At 42.8% G+C, this 19,341-nt stretch overlaps 1 protein-coding gene across 1 annotated transcript in view; it reads right to left on the reverse strand.

Moving 5' to 3' along the window:
* The window catches only part of LOC124722573 (transforming growth factor-beta-induced protein ig-h3-like), a 345,746-nt gene that overhangs the window by 176,857 nt on the left and 149,548 nt on the right, over nucleotides 1–19,341 (reverse strand). Inside the window, exon 2 of the mRNA XM_047247712.1 lies at nucleotides 17,529–17,627. Coding sequence (XP_047103668.1) covers nucleotides 17,529–17,627 — 99 coding nt within the window. The remainder of the gene's footprint in view (nucleotides 1–17,528; nucleotides 17,628–19,341) is intronic.

Here is a 19,341-nt window from a genome sequence, read left to right on the forward strand (position 1 = left end):
GAAATGAATATTTAGGGTTTTTTTTTTACGAAATCAACTCACGCCTTGTAGCAATTACAAATGCTAAATTTTTTATCATAGGAACTGTACAGAGTGGAGTTTACTAGCGTAATAAATGCATTACGATATAATATATAGACAGAAGAGCTGGTGGTTTCATTAGTTACCACAATGGTTATGATAACGGTGTGGTTGCTGCTTCACCAGTAGTCTCCAAGCAGTATTCTTCGAGTGTATATTTAACGGGTAAGGAGACGGGTACTCATTGTTGGATCTTCTCCCAGATGATCTACCATCACTGTGTATGTTTACTATTATATTTTAGATCACAATGATAGTATTTCATGTAGGCCACGGAAAGTGGTCCCTAGGATATGAAAAGAAGTCAAGGCTGTGTAATTTAAGAGTAATACAGTGGAATAACTTTATATTACTGTATTAATGTGCTAATTTAATTATAAACGAACATAAACCATGAAATTTAACAGTTTGTGTGAACATGCTCTTCACTGGAGTGGAAGGAGTTGGCAAAAGTAAAGTTCTTGAATTCAGCCTTAAACTATATCGCATTATATGTACATAATATTTAATGTGCTCTGTAGGCTGTGTGTTACCATGTATCAATGTCCTTTCTGTACTAATGTTAACCCCGTGAAGTCTTTGTAGAGGTCGTTCTCTGTCCTAGTACGAGGGGTGTCCAGAAAGTAAGTTCCGATCGGTCGCGAAATGGAAACGACTATGAAAATCCGATAAAGCTTTGCACAGATATGTTGGGCAGTGTCTCTAGAATGACCCTAGATAGCACCACGTCGCTCATTTCATTTCTGAGCTCACAGTGAGCCCTTAAAGATGTCTAGAAAATAGTGTCTACCGCCAAGTAGGAGGGCCTGGTGAGAAATTTCGCCTGAAGCTATGCAGCCAACATTAAATAACTGTCTTGCGGTTTCTTTTTCAAGACAATTCTCAGCCGCATTCTCCAGGGGCAATGAAGATGCTCCTGCTTCGTTTTAAATTGGAAATGTTTGATTACCCACAATACAGCCCGTAATTGTCTCCCTCTGAGTTTCATCTCTGTTCACATGAACTGCTGGCTATGAAGACAATATTTTGGCACAGACAATGAGTTGTAGACCAGCGTAGAGAATTGGCGAAAAGCACTGGCGGCTGCCTTCTATGATGAGGGTATTGGAAAGTTGGTACAACGCTACGACAAATGTCTAAGTCAGAACAGCGACTATGTAGAGAAATAGCTGTTACAAATAAAACATTTCGAATTTTCACTGTGGTTTCCATTTCGTGATCAATCGGAACTTACTTTCTAGACAGCCCTCGTATTACACTACGCTTTTCACAATGTTTTGTCAAGAAAGAGATATAGGCAATGACAAAGGACGTTAATAAAAATACGTGTTGTGCAGAAGTTGTCAAAATAATCAGCTTTTTGAAGAGGTGCTTGCAAGATGTCTAGAATCAACGCCAAACATAATTCTAATGACACACTTCTCTATTCCAAAAATGATATCTCTGTAACCTAATGCTGTAACTCATTAGTGAATGGAAATATGAAGAAAAATCTGGTTTTCATCATTTTTAAAGAACCTAGGTGCGTCGTTAATTCTAGGCAGCAGGTAGCAAACTGAGATTGTGATCTGTCTGTATCACCAAAAGCTTAACACATTCAATTCCATGTATTTCACTGTTTATGAAACCTATTTTTATAGCTTGTGGAGTTCTATGAGAAGTACTGAACTGCATGTATTGAATCTTTTCAAAATTCAGTGATAATCCATTTGCTCTGAACCATCTGTTGAAGTTCTCGCATAGGTCATTAGCTGCCTTTTCATTAACGTGGTTTGTGCTATTTTATATTCCTATTATCGTATCATTTGCAAAAAGGACAAAATTTGGATCTTCTGAAACTGCAAGCGGAAGATCATTTCTGTAAAATGTGTGAATTTTTTTATTTTTTTATTGACAGCATTGGACAGTTCCCTGTGATTCTAATGAGGTAATTTCTCTAAAGTCTGTGTTCACGTTCACGATGTTTTTCTACTTAAGACGAAAATTGTTGCGAAACTCTTTCTCAAGATCTTTCAAATGGTTCAAATGGCTCTGAACACTATGGGACTTAACTGCTGTGGTCATCAGTCCCCTAGAACTTAGAACTACTTAAACCTAACTAACCTAAGGACATCACACACATCCATGCCCGACGCAAGATTCGAACCTGCGACCGTAGTGGTCGCGCGGTTCCAAACTGAAGCGCCTAGAACCGCTCGGTCACTCCGGCCGGCCAAGATCTTTCAGCTTTCCACATAAAACACTCCACTACACCATATACTAATGGCACGTCTGCAATTTCTTGTAACGAGTAATGGTTTACTTTCGACAAACAGTCATGAACTGCAAAGAGCCGGCCGGTGTGGCCCTGCGGCTCTAGGAGCTTCAGTCTGGAACCGCGTGACCGCTACGGTCGCAAGTTCGAATCCTGCCTCGGGCATGGATGTGTGTGATGTCCTTAGGTTAGTTAGGTTTAAGTAGTTCTAAGTTCTAGGGGACAGATGACCACAGATGTTAAGTCCCATAGTGCTCAGAGCCAACTGCAAAGAGAGGTGAATTCTACCGACTATCGTGTATTGTTTATCAACATGAACGCGGCATGTTATGAATCATAAGCAGTTCGCAGACACTTAACACACCCACAAGACCTCAAACTGCCTGAAGCATTTATTTCGGATTGTTGATTTCTGACCACAAATGGTTGGTTCAAATGGCTCTGAGCACTATGGGACTTAACTTCTGTGGTCATCAGTCCCCTAGAACTTAGAGCTACTTAAACCTAACTAACCTAAGGACATCACACACATCCATGCCCGAGGCAGGATTCGAACCTGCGGCCGTAGCAGTCGCGCGGTTCCGGACTGAGCGCCTTAACCGCGAGACCACCGCGGCCGTCTCTGACCACAAATGCTCAGTTTCAGACCCTGTACGATCTTCACCGTTTTACCCTAACGATTTGCTGCCCCCTTTGTATTGCAAAAATCAGTTGACCTGCAACAGAAACCTGTGGCATTATCCAGTTTCCAGTACGCCAGCTATATTTCTGTACATAAATTACATGTACCGAGATGTGTTACTACTGTCTTACACATCTTCTGAAAATTCTTCGAAAAGACGGGTAGCAAATAAATCGGCGGGTGATTGCCGTTGCAAATAGGAAGGATATGATTGTAGCCACCTGTAGAGACTGTGACCATACTACAGGAGAGGGCATATAACGTTTAATATACGATTTATACTTGCAAAACGAAGTATAACTGAAAGAAATAAAACGTCATCATTTTCATCTCAAGGAAAGACTCGTAAGGTCAATTGTCAGACTTTGCAGAGGCATAATTAGTTGCGTTGTTAGTGATATTTTCCTTACGTTAATGAGACGGTTCCCTGAATTAGTTACCACATCTATTTCCCCTTTGTGTACGTAACATCGATTTATTTCTTCACAAATCACGCAGGTAAGTGTAATAGCGAAAAAAAGTTTGCCCGAAAAGTCACGGAAAGTACCAATACTCGAAGTATAACGTTAATAAAACCAACTTCCACCATTTCGTTAACTGTAAGTGACAGGCGTCTTAGGTTCACGTAACAAGGAACAATGCTGCTCACCTATACTGTCCAGTCACATTGATCTGACCACCTGTCAAAAGCCTGAATAACCATCTCTAGTAGTGTGATATGTGCAGGAAGAGAGTCAATGGGGCTCTAAAAGATACGTGCGGTTCTAGGCACTTCAGTCCGGAACCGCGTGACTGCTACGGTCGCAGGTTCGAATCCTGCCTCGGGCATGGATGTGTGTGATGTCCTTAGGTTAGATAGGTTTAGGAAGTTCTAAGTTCTAGGGGTCTGATGACCTCAGATGTTGAGTCCCATAGTGCTCAGAGCCATTTGAACCATTTTTTTCCAAAAGATACCGACAGGGATGTGGAGCCATGTTGACTACAGCGCCGTAGCCGGCTTCTCGGTTGAGGATCCCTGGCGTGAACAGCCCGATCGAGGTGGTCACATAGAGTCTCGACTGGATTTAAATCAGGAGGGTTTGGTGAACGGAGAAGTACGATAAAATCATCCTGGTGCTCTTCGAATCACGCACGTACACTGCGAGATGTGTGACACGTTGCATTGTCCTGCTGGCAGATGCCGACGTGTCGAGGAAACACACACTGCATGTAGGGATGGACATGGTCCCTAAGGACAGATGCACGCTTGCGTTGATCCGCTGTGCATTCCAGAATGACGACATCTCCCAGAAAATATATATTGATACAGTTCCCCACAGTCCTTTAATGAACAAAGTAAGAGCATATATGGACTATCAGACCAACTGTGTGATTGGGTTGAAGAGTTCCTAGATAACAGAACGCAGCATGTCATTCTCAATGGAGAGAAGTCTTCTGAAGTGGGAGTGATATCAGGTGTGTCGCAGGGGAGTGTCGTAGGACCGTTATCATTCACAATATATATAAATGATCTTGTGGAAAACATCGGAAGTTCACTGAGCCTTTTTGCGGATGATGCTGTAGTATATCGAGCGGTTGTAACAATGGAAAATTGTACTGAAATGCAGGAGGATCTGCAACGAATTGACGCATGGTGCAGGGAATGGCAATTGAATCTCAATGTAGACAAGTGTAATGTGCTGCAAATACATAGAAAGGAAGATCCTTTATCATTTAGCTACAATATAGCAGGTCAGCAACTGGAAGCAGTTAAATCCATAAATTATCTGGGATTAGGCATTAGGAGTGATTTAAAATGGAATGACCATATAAAATTAATCGTCGGTAAATCAGATGCCAGACTGAGATTCATTGGAAGAATCCTAAGGAAATGCAGTCCGAAAACAAAGGAAGTAGGTTACAATACACTTGTCCGCTCACTGCTTGATTACTGTTCACCGGTGTGGGATCCGTACCAGATAGGGTTGATAGAAGAGATAGAGAAGATCCAACGGAGAGCAGCGCGCTTCGTTACAGGATCATTTAGTAATCGCGAAAGCGTTACGGAGATGACAGATAAACACCAGTGGAAGACTCAGCAAGAGAGACGCTCAGTAGCTCGGTACGAGCTTTTGTCGAAGTTTCGAGAACATACCTTCACCGAGGAGTCAAGCAGTATATAGCTCACTCCTACGTTTATCTCGCGAAAGGACCATGAGGATAAAATCAGAGAGATTAGAGCCCATACAGAGGCCTACCGACAATCTTTCTTTCCACGAACAATACGAGACTGGAATAGAAGGGAGAACCGATAGAGGTACTCAAGGTACCCTCCGGCACGCACCGTCAGGTGGCTTGCGGAGTATGGATGTAGCTGTAGATGTAGATGTAGAAAATATCACGAAAACATTCCCGAGATCACAACGATGCGTCCCCGACGATTCTTGCAGGGCCGTACACAGCTACGGACATCTGACCGCTGGATCATAAAACGTGATTCATCTGAAAAGGCCGCCTGTCGCCACTCAGTGGACATCAATTGCAACATTGGCGTGCAAATTACAGCCTTCGTCGCCGATAAACAGGGTCAGCATGGGTGCATGAACCAATTGCCTGCCATGCAGCAACGTTCGCTGAACGGTCGTTGAAGGCAGACTTTTGGTAGCCCCTTGATTCCTGTGGGCGGTCAGCTGCTCAACAGCTGCACGTCCTTTCGCCCGCACACATCTCCGTAGCCGTCATTCACCCCTGTCATCTATGGCCCGTGGTGTACAACAGCTGTTCAAAAATTGTTCAAATGGCTCTGAGCACTATGGGACTTAACATCTATGGTCATCAGTCCCCTAGAACAACTTAAACCTAACTAACCTAAGGACATCACACAACAGCTGTGTTGGTACCTGTTTTGAATAGCGCCATTTTGCCAGGTACGGTATACATTAATCTCGGCGTCACGTTAACAGTTTACAAACCCAGCCGTTTCGGAAAGCCATTGGTCATGCCCGTTTGGACGTCAGATAAGTTGCTCAGTTTCCGCATTACGACAACGACTGCAGTGTTTTCCGTGTCCCCCGACACGTTTTGTATACCCTCCACTGCTAGTGCTGCCACCTACTGTCTCTGAATGGTTATTGTACGTTGACATCGAACAGAGACGGTTGTCACATTAATGTGACTGGACCGTGTATAAAGCCAATATTTCCTGGCAGCAGCAATATTTGCCGTCTTTTGAGGCCCACGAAAGATTTCATAGGCGCGCTTCATGCTACAGCTATGTATGGAGTTTGGTGTGAGTGCAGCGACGTCAATGTTGGTGAACCAAGGAGATGGAATAGAACACCCGTGCCGCTCTGTGCGACTGATGGAAATCACTATCAAGGCAGCCGCGGATGCAATAACGGAAAAAGACAGATTATTGAGATAGTTGAACTCTCTATCTGGAAGGATGGTTACTAGCTGCCGACGTCCTGGCTGTCCGTGGTTCCAGTCCAACGGGCTGCATGTATTCAGCAGGCAGCCGCTTCACCAATGGCAGATAGACAGGAATACAGCGAACTGCCGCACAGTACTGACGTCCTTCAGTTATACAACAGTGTCCGGGTACACGCTTCCGATTCGCTGTTGCCACCTAGTCACCTGCTACAGTGGCACAAACAGTAGTCTCATATAACACCGGCATCTAGAATTTAGATAGCCCTCTCGTGAAACTAAGGAAAGGGTCCAAAAAAAGAAAGCTCATCACCAAATACCCATGCGAGTGACAAAATTTTAGTGCGCAAAAGTGAGCAAGATATTTATTGACCCTGTAACTGGGCGCATAGACTTTTGCACGCAACACCAGCACGGACAGTTACCAGTGTCTAGTGTGGAACATTTCTTTTGTAAAGGAAGGATATTCGTACTGTCAGTCGAGAAATCAGAGATAATAAATACTCTGTTACTCGGAATACACTGAGGAAACAAAAGCTATGAGATAGCGATGTACATATGTACGGATGGCGGTAGTATCGCATGCAGTTGTTGTTGTCTCCAGTCCAGAGACAGGTTTGTTGCAGCTCTCCATGCTACTCTATGCTGTGCAAGCTTCTTCATCTCCAAGTAAGTGCTGCAACCTACATCCTTCTGAATCTGCTCAGTGTATTTATCTCTTGGTCTACCTCTACGGTTTTTACACAAAAAAAAAGAAAGTTCAAATGGCTCTGAGCACTATGGGACTTAACACCTGTGGTCATCAGTCCCCTAGAACTTATAACTACTTAAACCTAACTAACCTAAGGACATTACACACATCCATGCCCGAGGCAGGATTCGAACCTGCGACCGTAGCAGTCGCGCGGTTCCGGACCGAGCGCCTAGAACCACTAGACCACCGCGGCCGGCCGATTTTTACACCCACGCTTCCCTCCAGTACTAAATTAGTGATCCTTTGATGCCTCAGAATGTGTCCTATCAACCGATCCCTTCTTCTAGTCAGGCTGTACCACAAGTTTCTATTCTTCCCAATTCTATTCATTACCTCCTCATTAGTTCTGTGATCTACCCCTTCTATCTTTAGCATTCTTCTGTAGCATCACATCTCAAAAGCTTCTATTCTATTCTTGTCTAAACTGTTTATCGTCCATGTTTCACTTCCGTACATAGCTACACTCCATACAAATACATTCATAAAGGACTACCTAACACTTAAATCTATACTCGATGTTAACAAATTTCTGTTCTTCAGAAACACTTTTCCTGCCATTGCCAGTCTACATTTTATATCCTCCCTGCTTCGACCATCATCAGTTATTTTGCTTCCCAAACAGCAAAACACATCTACAACTTTAAGTGTCTCATTTCCTAATCTAATTCTCTCAGCATCAACTGATTTAATTCGATTACATTCCATTATCCTCGTTTTTCTTTTGTTGAGGTTCATCTTATTCCTCCTCTCAAGACACTGTCCACTCCGATCAACTGCTCTTCCAAATTCTTTGCTGTCTCTGACAGAATCACAATGTCATAGGCAAACCTCAGTGTTTTTATTTCTTCTCCCTTTTCTTTAATCCCTACTCCAAATTTTTGTTTTGCTTGCTTAATAACATTGGGGGTAGGCTACAAACCCGTCTCATTCCCTGTTTACTTTTCGTGCCCATCGGCTCTTGTAACTGCCATCTGGTTTCTGTACAAGTTGTAAATAGCCTGTCGGTCCCTGTATTTTACCCCTGCCATCTTTAGAATTTGAGAGAGAGTATTCCAGTCAACACTTACAAAAACTTTCTGCAAGTTTACAAATGCCATAAACGTAGGTTTATTTTTCCTTAACCTATCTTCTATGAGAAATCTTAGTGTCAGTATTGCTTCGCGTGTTCCTGCATTTTTCCGGAAGCCAAACTGATCTCCCCCGGGGTCGGCTTCAACCAGATTTTCCATTCTTCTGTGAAGGATTCGTGTTAGTATTTTGCAACCGTGACTTATTACATTGATATTTCGGTGATTTTCACACCTGTCGGTGCCTGCTTTCTTTGGAATTGGACTTATTACATTCTCCTTGAAGTCTGCGGGTATTTCACCTATCTCATACATCTTCCTCACCAGACGGAAGAGGTTTGTCATGGCTGCCTCTCCCAAGGCTATCAGTAGCTTTAAAGGAATGTTGTCTCCTCCCGGGCCCTTGTTTTAACTTAAGTCTTTCAGTGCTTTGTCAAATTCTTCACGCAGTATCATATCTTCCTTCTCATCTTCATCTACGTCCTCTTCCATTTCCATAATATTGCCCTGAAGTACATCTCCCTTGTATAGACCCTCTATATACTCCTTCCACCCTTCTACATTCCCTTCTTTGCTGAGGACTGGTTTTCCATATGAGCTCTTGATATTCGGGCAGGTGGTTCTCTTGTATCCAAAGGTCTCATTAATTTTTCTGCATGCAGTATCTACACCGAAGCGCCAAAGAAACTGGTATAGGCATGCGTATTCAAATAAAGAGCTATTTAAACATCACAATACCGTGCTGCTGTTGGAAACACCTATATAAGACAATTATCGTCTGGCACATTTGTTAGATAGGTTACTGCTGCTACAATAGCAGGTTCTCAAGATTTAAGTGAGCTTGAAAGTGGTGTTTAATCGGCGAGCGAGCTATGGGACATAGCATGAAATGGGGATTTTTTCGTACGACCATTTCACGAGGAAGGAGTCTGGTAAAACATCGAATTTTCGACATCGCTGGGCCGGAAAAAGATCCTGCCGGAACGGGACCAACGATGACTGAAGAGAATCGTTCAACGTGACAGAAGTGCAATCCTTCCGCAAACTGCTGCAGGTTTCAAGGCTGGGCCATCAACAGGTGTCAGCGTGCGAACCATTTAACGAAACATAATCGATATGGGATTTCGGAGTCGATGGCCTACCCATGTACTCTTGATGACTGCACGACACAAAGCTTTACGCCTCGCCTGGGCTCGTCAACACCGAAATTGGACTGTTGGTGACTGGAAACATGTTGCCTGGTCGGACGAGTCTCGTTTCAAATCGTATTGTGCGGACGGACGTGTACGGGTATGGAGGCAACCTCGTGTCCTCCCTCGGGCATGGGTGTGTGTGTTGTTCGTAGCATAAGTTAGTTTAAGCTAGTTTAAGTAATTTGTAAGTCTAGGGACCGATGACCACAGCAGTTTCGTCCCTTAGGAATTCACACACATTTGAACGTAATTCCTCTACGTCCGTCTTACTGGAACTAAGTGATGTCAGTTCATTGTCTAAGTGTGACGTTAACAACTGTTTATTTGATCTACCTGGCACAAACACTCTCCTAGCCTTCTTGACTGATTAATTAATTTTCATAACCATAGTTTCTATAATGACATCACGATCGTTAATCCCCGTTCTATACTGACACTGTCGATAAGGTCAGGCCTATTCGTAGCTACAACATCTAAGATAATTCCATTGCGTGTGGGCTGCCGAGCCAGCTGCTCAAGACAGTTTCCAGTATTTCTGTACCCCTGGCAGTGAATCCATAGACATCCCAGTCTCTACTCGGTAGGTTAAAGTCTCCTCCAACTAGTATTGCATGATCTGGGTATTTACGCGCTACTGACAGTAAACTATCTTTGAATGATTCTAGAATTGTCACAGCAGAATTGGGTGTCCTGTAAAATCATTCAACAATTTACTTGTTTTCACCTACACCTGTTATTCGTGACCAGGTAACTTCACTGTCACACTCAACTTCTACCTCGATAGAGACATCATTTCAGAAACGGGTTGAATAGCGCGGCACTCGCTATCCGCTGTGCTATGGGCGATTTTGACGGAAGACCGAGAAGCTACTCGGCGCAGACATTTGATGTTAAAAACTCCAGTATCTGGACAGCTAGCAGCGCGCAAACTGCCCAATCAGATCGAAAATAGCCTCCTGTTGTCAACAGTGACGACAATGATGTTTCTTCCAATGGAGGGAGTCGTACTCTACAATCAGATAGCCAGGAGATAACGCTAGATGCATATGTCATTACTAATAAGTAATGAGGTAAAATCTCCGGTACGAGGCCGCTTACTTAATTACCCGTACAATAAATTCCGTATAGATTGAAAAAGGATTATTATAGAAAATATAGGAAACCTAGACGGAATTATTAGTAAGAATTCCATTACAACGCCCTTGGAAGCGTCCAAGGAACCAACAGGCAACATCTATGAACTGGGGAGCGATGGAGTTTCTTTCCGAAAACTAACGTGCAAAAGACTGTTGTTGTTAATTATTGTTTACAACTCATTTCAAGTAGATATAGTGAATACCTGCTCTAGCCAGTAATGAGACTGCCTGTAGTGCACTGAGTAACTGCATTTTATTTGACTTCCTACCCTCGTTTATCTTTGTATCTGCGTTGCAGTAAAAATATTGACACAACAGTGCAAATGCCGTCGGTATGCGCTGTGTGTCTTGCTTGGAAACAAACTTGTTCCGTTCACTCAAGAAAACTGCTGTAGACAAAAGTAATGACCATTTACTCTTCGTCCTCAAACTTGTATTGAGTGCTGCCCAGGTCTGTCTCGAGTTTGCTTCTCCGGCAGTGTTAGCTGTACCTTAAGAATGATACACACCAGTGTAGGCAGGTTTACTAATGAAGCGTTGCCAATGTGCAGCTCTACTGTGGGCTCACTGAACGCAATAGAAAGCGTCACAGCGACGTTATGCTGAATTGTTTCCGCATAGACAGTAACCACATCACAGGGTACACGATTCGTCTCAGAGTTGTTGCATTACTCTATGTTTAGTGCTGTTGTGGATGGTTGTAATTTAAGTGCAGCTACTCCTAGAAAGTGGGGACTGTAGTTATCGGATGACAGTGAAACTTGGTAGATAGTCTCATGCGTTAATGCGAAACCGATCTGCGCTGGAAAAAAATAGTTTGAATTTGGGCTGCCAGGTACAAATCTGGCTCTGTCAAAGCAAGAAATGTGTCCACATATAATGGATTAGCAACAGGACGTGTGCAGAAAAGGTCAGACAAGTGAGAAAGGCACAATGTTGATTTTATTGTTAATCGCCGCTTACACAATTTCTTCAATATCATCACCGGAGACGTAGACGAGATGCTGCCCACATCCTTTTCCTAATCCATTACATATAGAAATATTTCTATTGTATTATGAAATGCATTCGCAAATTGAGGATTCTACAACGGCTGCGCGATTAATTTGTAACATTCGAAAATTTGTGCAAGACTGGGACGCGAAACCGGATTTCTCGCTTTAGGCGACCTGTCGCCTTTACCGCTATGGCTATACGTGCACGACTCAACGGCCAGAGCCAAACTTCCATACGTCCCAGTGTCTACAAACCATAGTGCTCGCAAACAAATTGTATGTTTCCCGCACAGGGAGAGACAGTGTTTTGATTGTTAGATTGCCTTGCTTTGGCATTAAGTACATTAGGACAGTGTCTGTATTTTACAGTGTGTATATAGTTCGATGAAATGCTCCTTCGGATATGCATGCTCTACTACATTTCTTTCGTCTTTCACAGCACAAGATTGGCACTTGATGGCCGAAACTGGAACTAACTTTTTTTCAAAAAAATGGTTCAAATGGCTGTGAGCACTATGGGACTTAACTTCTGAGGTCATCAGTCCCCTAGAACTTAGAGCTGCTTTAACCTAAGGACATCGCACACATCCATGCCCGAGGCAGGATTCGAACCTGCGACCGTAGCGGTCGCGCGGTTCCAGACTGTGGCGCCTAGAACAGCTCGGCCACTCCGGCCGGCTAACTTTTTTTTCCCGTGTAAATCGATTCCGCAAGAGCGTATTAACATATCTACCAAGTTTTGCTGCAGTAAGATAACTACAGCCAACTCTGGATCTCCGTGAGTTGCTGCGCTTCAATTATAACCAGCCAGTACGTTCTGATAATTGCATGTTATAGGCTTTTACACCGTTGTGCCGGTATTTTCACTGAAAAGGAGGTAACTGGGGTAATAAATTGAATAAATAATAATTACATAATTAGTCTGTAATGAGCCACCGAAGACCACTATACAAAAACAGGGTCAAAAAATGTGTCCCTGAGCAACAACCGAAATTTTGTGAATTTAGTTCGGATTCACCCCCTAGTTAGCCGTGGTAGCAGTAGTATTAGGTTAGCTGGAGAAGTACATACAAACACACCTGAAAAAATGTTTGTCACTCCTTGGATATAACACGCTAACACCGTGTAACACCGAATCTAGTTTTGGTAATGTCTTCAGTACATCGAGCCGGCCGCAGTGACCGAGCGGTTCTAGGAGCTTCAGTCACGAACCGCGCTGCTGCTGCTATCACAGGTTCGAATCCTGCGACGGGCATGGGTGTGTGTGATGTACTTAGGTTAGTTAGGTTTAAGTAGTACTAAGTTTAGGGGACTGATGACTTCAGATGTTAAGTCCCATATTGTTTAGAGCCATTTGAGCCATTTGAACCAGTTCGTCGAGGAAAATAGTCTACAAGCTTCTTCGGGTATACCATATACATTCATTGATGATTATATCCCGCAAAGCTACCAAATTGGTGGGATGCTGGTTGCCACAATTGACGTGTTGTTCCAGACAGTTCCAAAGGTTTCTACGGGATTATAAGCGGGAGGTTTAGCGGACCAGTCGAGGTGCGATATGAAGCCTGAATGCTCATCAAACCAAGAACGTGTGCGTGCAGCTCTGTGAAGATGGGTGTTGTCATCTTGGAAGACCTCCACACACTCTGTGTTAAACGCCTCGTTGTGCCGTCGGTACAGTCGACGCCTTGTATCACTGGAAACCAGGTAAACTCGCAACTCGACGTCCAGTCAGCTACTGTCTAGTTTCTGTATTGTTTACACCATCAGATATGTGAAATTTTATATGCCGCTGTGAGGATGGTCTTTTGAGAGGTACCCGATTCCAGATGTTCTATGCAAGCTGTTTCATTAGCAATGTTCGCTCGAAAACTGGTTGCGGTAGACATGCTTTCACTGACGGCGATAATTTCTGACGTGTTTGAAACCGGTTGTCACTGACAATGCTTAACACTCGTCTTCTCGCACTGTCGGTAAGGAACTTTTTACATCCACTGTTCTAACGCCGAGGCTGCGAGTGGTACACTACTCCCAGTAGACACGTTGGACTATCCGCATTGATACGCCAACAAATCGAGTAACTTCATTCTTGGTGTGGTCAAGGGCGTGTCCAAACGCGGTAGCTGCTTTCTGCCATTCTGTCAAGTCTCCACGTCGACCCAACGTAACTGCGTTGATTCATTACAACCGATTGGCACACTCACTGAAGCCCCAAAGAAACTGATATAGGCACGCGTTTTCATATACAGATGGTTCAAATGGCTCTGAGCACTATGGGACTTAACTGCTGAGGTCATCAGTCCCCTAGAACTTAGAACTACTTAAACCTAACTAACCTGCGGACATCACACACATCCATGCCCGAGACAGGATTCGAACCTGCGACCGTAGCGGTCGCTCGCTTCCAGACTGTAGCGCCTAGAACCGCTCGGCCGGCTGAAGATTTAAGTGAGTTCGAACGTGGTATTATAGTCGGTGCACGGCCATGGGACACAGCATCTCCGAGGTAGCGATGAAGTAGGGATTTTCCCGTACGACCATTTCACGAGTGTACTGTGAATATCAGGAATCCGATAAAACATCGAATCTCCGAAATCACTGCAGCCGGAAAAAAATCCTGCAAGAAAGGGACCAACGACGACTGTAGAGAAATGTTCAGCGTGACAGAAGTGCAACCCTTCCGCAAATTGCTGCAGATTTCAATGCTGGGTCAGCAACAAGTGTCAGCGTGCGAACCATTCAACGAAACATGATCGATATGGGCTTTCGGAGCCGAAGATCTACTCGTGTACCCTTGATGATTACACTAAACAAAGACTTACGACTCACCTGCGCCCGTCAAAACAGAAATTGGACTGTTGATGACTGCAATCATGTTGCCTGGTTGGACGAGTCTCGTTTTAAATTGTATCGAGCGGATGGACGTGTACGGGTACAGAGATAACTGCATGAATCCATGGCCCTTCTTTTCGACAGGGGACTGTTCAAGCTGGTGGAGGCTCTGTAATTGTGTGGGGCGTGTGCAATTGGAATGACGTGGGACCCCAGATACGCCTAGATACGACTTTGACAGGTGACACGTACATAAACATCCTGTCTGATCACCTGCATCCTTGCAACGTGCTGTTCAGAAGAGATCTCCACTCCCTCGTACTCTTACGGATTTATCGACAGCCCTGCAGGATTCATGGTGTCAGTTCCCTCCAGCACTACTTCAGACATTAGCCGAGCCCATGCCGCGTCGTATTGCGGTACTTCTACGTGCTCGCGGGGGCCCTACACGACATTGGACAGGTGTACCAGTTTCTTTGGCTCTTCACTGTATACCACTGTATTCCTATGACAATAAAAGGATGACAGCCAAAACAGTTGCAGGATAAAATTTTTTTATTAAAATTCTTGACAAAGGTTTCGGTACATGTAAATATACCTTCATCAGAAGTAAAACTTCTAAAATTACATCATGCAATGGAGAATAATAAAACAATTATGCCAAAGGCGTCGTCAGTAATTAAGACATCTCCATTTGTACAACATGTGTAATGGGCGCAGGGTCAACATGTACCGAAACCTTGGTCAAGAATTTTAATAAAAAAATTTTATCCGGCAACTGTTTTGGCTATCATCCTTTTATTGTGAAGAATTTTAACAGTTGCTGCTGCAGCCATGTTTAAAATCTTGAAGTATTCCTATGACTTGCGTCAATGGTGGAAGGTCACATGACCACATGGTACCAGTTCTGCAACAGCAACGACACTGTAAAGCGAATATCGCGCCCTCTAAAAGGAGATGTCTAAGATTTTGTCTAGTGAACTTAGGCCGGTATTACATTATCATATTTGTTTGACAAAGATTTGGTCAAAGATACGATCAAATATTCATCAAATTTGTTTGAAAAAGATATCTGACGTGGCGCTAAACAGGGGTATTACACTGTCTTCATATTTTTCATCAAATTTCAAGATGGCGGACGACAATCTATTATTTATGCACTGCAGTTGCTAGTTCCACAACTGCACTGTGTGTGTGTTTGGAAGAAAAGCGGCGGAAAAAAAGGAAACATACTTCAATGAAGCCATAGGTATTACGTCGAGATAGTAAAAGCATTCAGCAAAATGTGTTACGTGAGCAGCTTGTGGAGGACGTAACATACTTACGAATAGATGAAAGTGTATCTCAGTATTTGCTTAGTAAAGTGGCTTCTCACATTACAAAAGAGAATACTCTTTTGAGAAATGCTATATTTGCAGAAGACAGGCAAACTGACACCGGGATTTCTTGACACAGGAGGGAGATACTCTAGTTTACCATAAAGCACTCGAATATCACATTGCACATTAACCAAAACAAGGTCTACTGATCCAAATTCACAAAGTTGCAGAATCCTACGCGTTTATTTTTGCTGAAGATGAACTGTCTGGTGTTAACTTTGAGGATAACATGTAAGGTAGATTAGAATATCTCACCCCCTTTATACTAAAGTGAAGAGACACTTCAAGTTGAAAATTGATTTCCCCGACGTCTGTCTCATGGAAAATTGAAAACAAATTCTCCCTGAGCTTACAGAATAAATTTCCTACAATAGGAAGAGAATATATCAGGGTAACACCCCGCGTGAGATTCAAGTCCTCTCCTTTTTTCTGAAGAATGCATGTTGATGAAGGAATAGATCATCTTATTTCTAAAATTATTTAATGATTCCTTCGTTACTTTACGACACATAATTTCCCATGCGACATCTTCGTGCATACATCACTTCGTAGACGATTTGTTACAGACTGAGCCTATAAAGTGTACACAGTATGAGTTTAGAGATAGTGTGGCGGACCCATCAGACACGGTATGTGCAACAGCGTTGCCAAAGGAGTGAAGTGCCCAAAAATGTTTCGATAATGTGGTGAACTCAGCTTACTGTAATCGTAACACTGAATAATACAGCACTGTCTGCACTAAATGTTAAGGAGGAGAAACGTAGTTGCAAATATCTACTCAATTGTGTTACTCTAATGAAGCAGATCACGTGAGTGAAATATTAAGTATTTATCATCACAAGAAGAGGTATGAAATGGGTTTTATGTATGATACCGGCTTGACTGAACTGGAGGAAACGCGGAGAAGGTAGGTTGTATAGGAAAAATTGTACGCGCGTAACGAACGGGAAAAGGTATGGCGGGTTGTAACGCCTAGACATAGCACACTAAAAGCTAAGATCGGTGTACATTTGCTAGGGAATAAATAGATCATACGACGAATGTTGTCTTGCTGGCTAATCTAGCTTTTTTCAGATTTTTCGAGTAGTCTTCCCGTGGACAAATAACAAATAAAAGACAGACAAACGAGTCACCAAAACGAGGTACTTAATTTTGCTCATTGAACAGTTCATTACCCTTTCTTATCAGTTAATCATAGTTCTTGTACCCTGAAAGACGGCGAAGAGAATCTGACTCCGGACTCTACCTCGTGTCTGGTGAATGAAAATATTTTCAAGGTACGCTGCCTCTGCGACATTTCATAATTGATAGAAAATCATTTCCATTGTCACAAGGATAAAATGTTATCGTCTTCAGTGATAAAAAAGTTTTGGTAATAGGCAATAACCGAAAAGAATTCATCCGAGCAACAAGGAAAAGGTTCGCAGCTCGTGGTCGTGCGGTAGCGTTCTCGCTTCCCACGCCCGGGTTCCCGGATTCGATTCCCGGCGGGGTCAGGGATTTTCTCTGCCTCTTGATGACTGGGTGTTGTGTGATGTCCTTAGGTTAGTTAGGTTTAAGTAGTTCTAAGTTCTAGGGGGCTGCTGACCATAGATGTTAAGTTCCATAGTGCTACAAAAAAATAAAATAAAATAAAACAGCGAAAATTTTTGCCTGCGTATGTCTTGTCTGCGTTATGTAGCATGTTGTTAGTTACATCATTTGTGAATGAGCTAAACACGAGGACTGACACTTCAGAATAACTTACGTTTTTTGTCCGCAGATGTCTCTGTTGCGCCAGTACTTGCACTCTGTGTAGAATCGCAGCTTCGTCCCGGGTACTTCCTCCACAACACAAGCGTTGGGCCTGAAACGAAGTGTGGAAAGCATATTTAGTGTATAGCTAAAGATAAGTATAGAATAATATAAGCACTATTTCCACCCATAAAATAAGATCATCTGTAATAAAATGAAGGCCAAAGATATTTTAAAGAGAAATCTCAAACACATTTTCTCCATATAAACAAAAAAATGTGCCTAATATATTGATTTGTGTTAATATCTGATATTTTGAGAGAAAAACCGTAGTTTACATGAGCGTTTACGTAAGCCCCTACCTGTGTATATTAAATGAAAAGTTTCGTTAATTACATTTGGAGTCAATGAAAGGCCCGTTCGTTTCCGGAAAAGATCGTGGTGAAGGTGGTTTACCATTGTCATCTTCCAACTATATATGACAAGACAAAGATTCTTTCAGGTTTATCACCTGCTTCGCTTCTTTTCCTTTCTTGTGATTTCATCTTACTGCACAGCATTAGACACGTTTGAAGGAAGTAAGTATATGACTTTTGTGTGTAATACGCAGTATTAATGCCACAAACACCTGAGGGAGAAACTGTTGCACAGAATGGGCACTTTCTCATGGAGTGAAATTTAGGACGAAGGGAGAAAGTATCGATGATAGGAAACGATTTCAACCTCAGCGAGTCATCCACACTATTACTGAACGTTCCGATACGTCTCTTGCGAGCAGGTAGTGTTCTTGCCTTCGTTTTGAGAATAGCTGCCAGGCTTCGCACAGCTGTCTGATGACGTCCCGCGATAAGCCTGAGCACTGAACGTGCTTTCTGGAGGTCGCTTCTAATTTCACCCTGTAAGCTTTTTATTGGGGAAAGGTCAGGAGATCTAGCCGAATTCCAGGCACTTTAACCCGAAAAGTAATGACCATGACGGAAACTCTACTGAAATAGTCGACAGTAAGTACATCGCGGGAACCATTCTATAAGTATATTCCACAGTTTGTAACGATAAAAGGCCGTTCTCTAAGAGGTGATGTTATTGCCAGTAACTGCAGTAGTACAGAAGACTCAGAGACGCAATTTATGACGTCAACATCTATGGGCAGTCCTCTTGGTTTTCCTACGAGAGGAGCCTTGTACTTAGAAAACATGAAACTAGTGTACAAAAGTTAAGCATAACTGTGAATAAGGCCTGGTGAAATTTACAACGTAATGGTCCAAAGACTTCATTTGGAATCCTTAAGTGCCTTGATGCAGATTCCCCAGAAATGAACCCAACTGATTTCTCATAATTATTTTTGTTGCACAAGCATCAGCAGGGGAAATGGTAACTAGTGGAGTCACGGGAATCTCGTGGACAGGAACCAGACTGGTGGCGATGGGACCTTGGTGTGAACAGAGATCATACTCGATGTATGTACGAATATTAATGTTTTTGGAAAATATGATGTGTTTGTCACTGTGTGGATAAAAACAGTGACTTACAAAATGTTTAAAATGTTTATTTACGAAGTATTTCATAGAAACAATCTGCCCAGCAGACATCAAGCGTTTTCAGATCCATACAATCGAAATACAGTTCTACTTTTTTATTTGTAAATGTAGAAAGTTATTGATACATTGTTTATAATATTATGAGTACTACTCACTGTACAAAGATGAATGACTGTTTAAATTTTCCACACACCTACAGGAGGTAGAGAACAGCAAAACAATAACCACAGAAGATACTTTATAAATTCAGTCGAAAACCGTCCGATGTAAAACTCTATTTAGTTAAAT

The sequence above is a fragment of the Schistocerca piceifrons genome, chromosome X (assembly GCF_021461385.2).
Source record: "Schistocerca piceifrons isolate TAMUIC-IGC-003096 chromosome X, iqSchPice1.1, whole genome shotgun sequence".
Taxonomy (NCBI): domain Eukaryota; kingdom Metazoa; phylum Arthropoda; class Insecta; order Orthoptera; family Acrididae; genus Schistocerca; species Schistocerca piceifrons.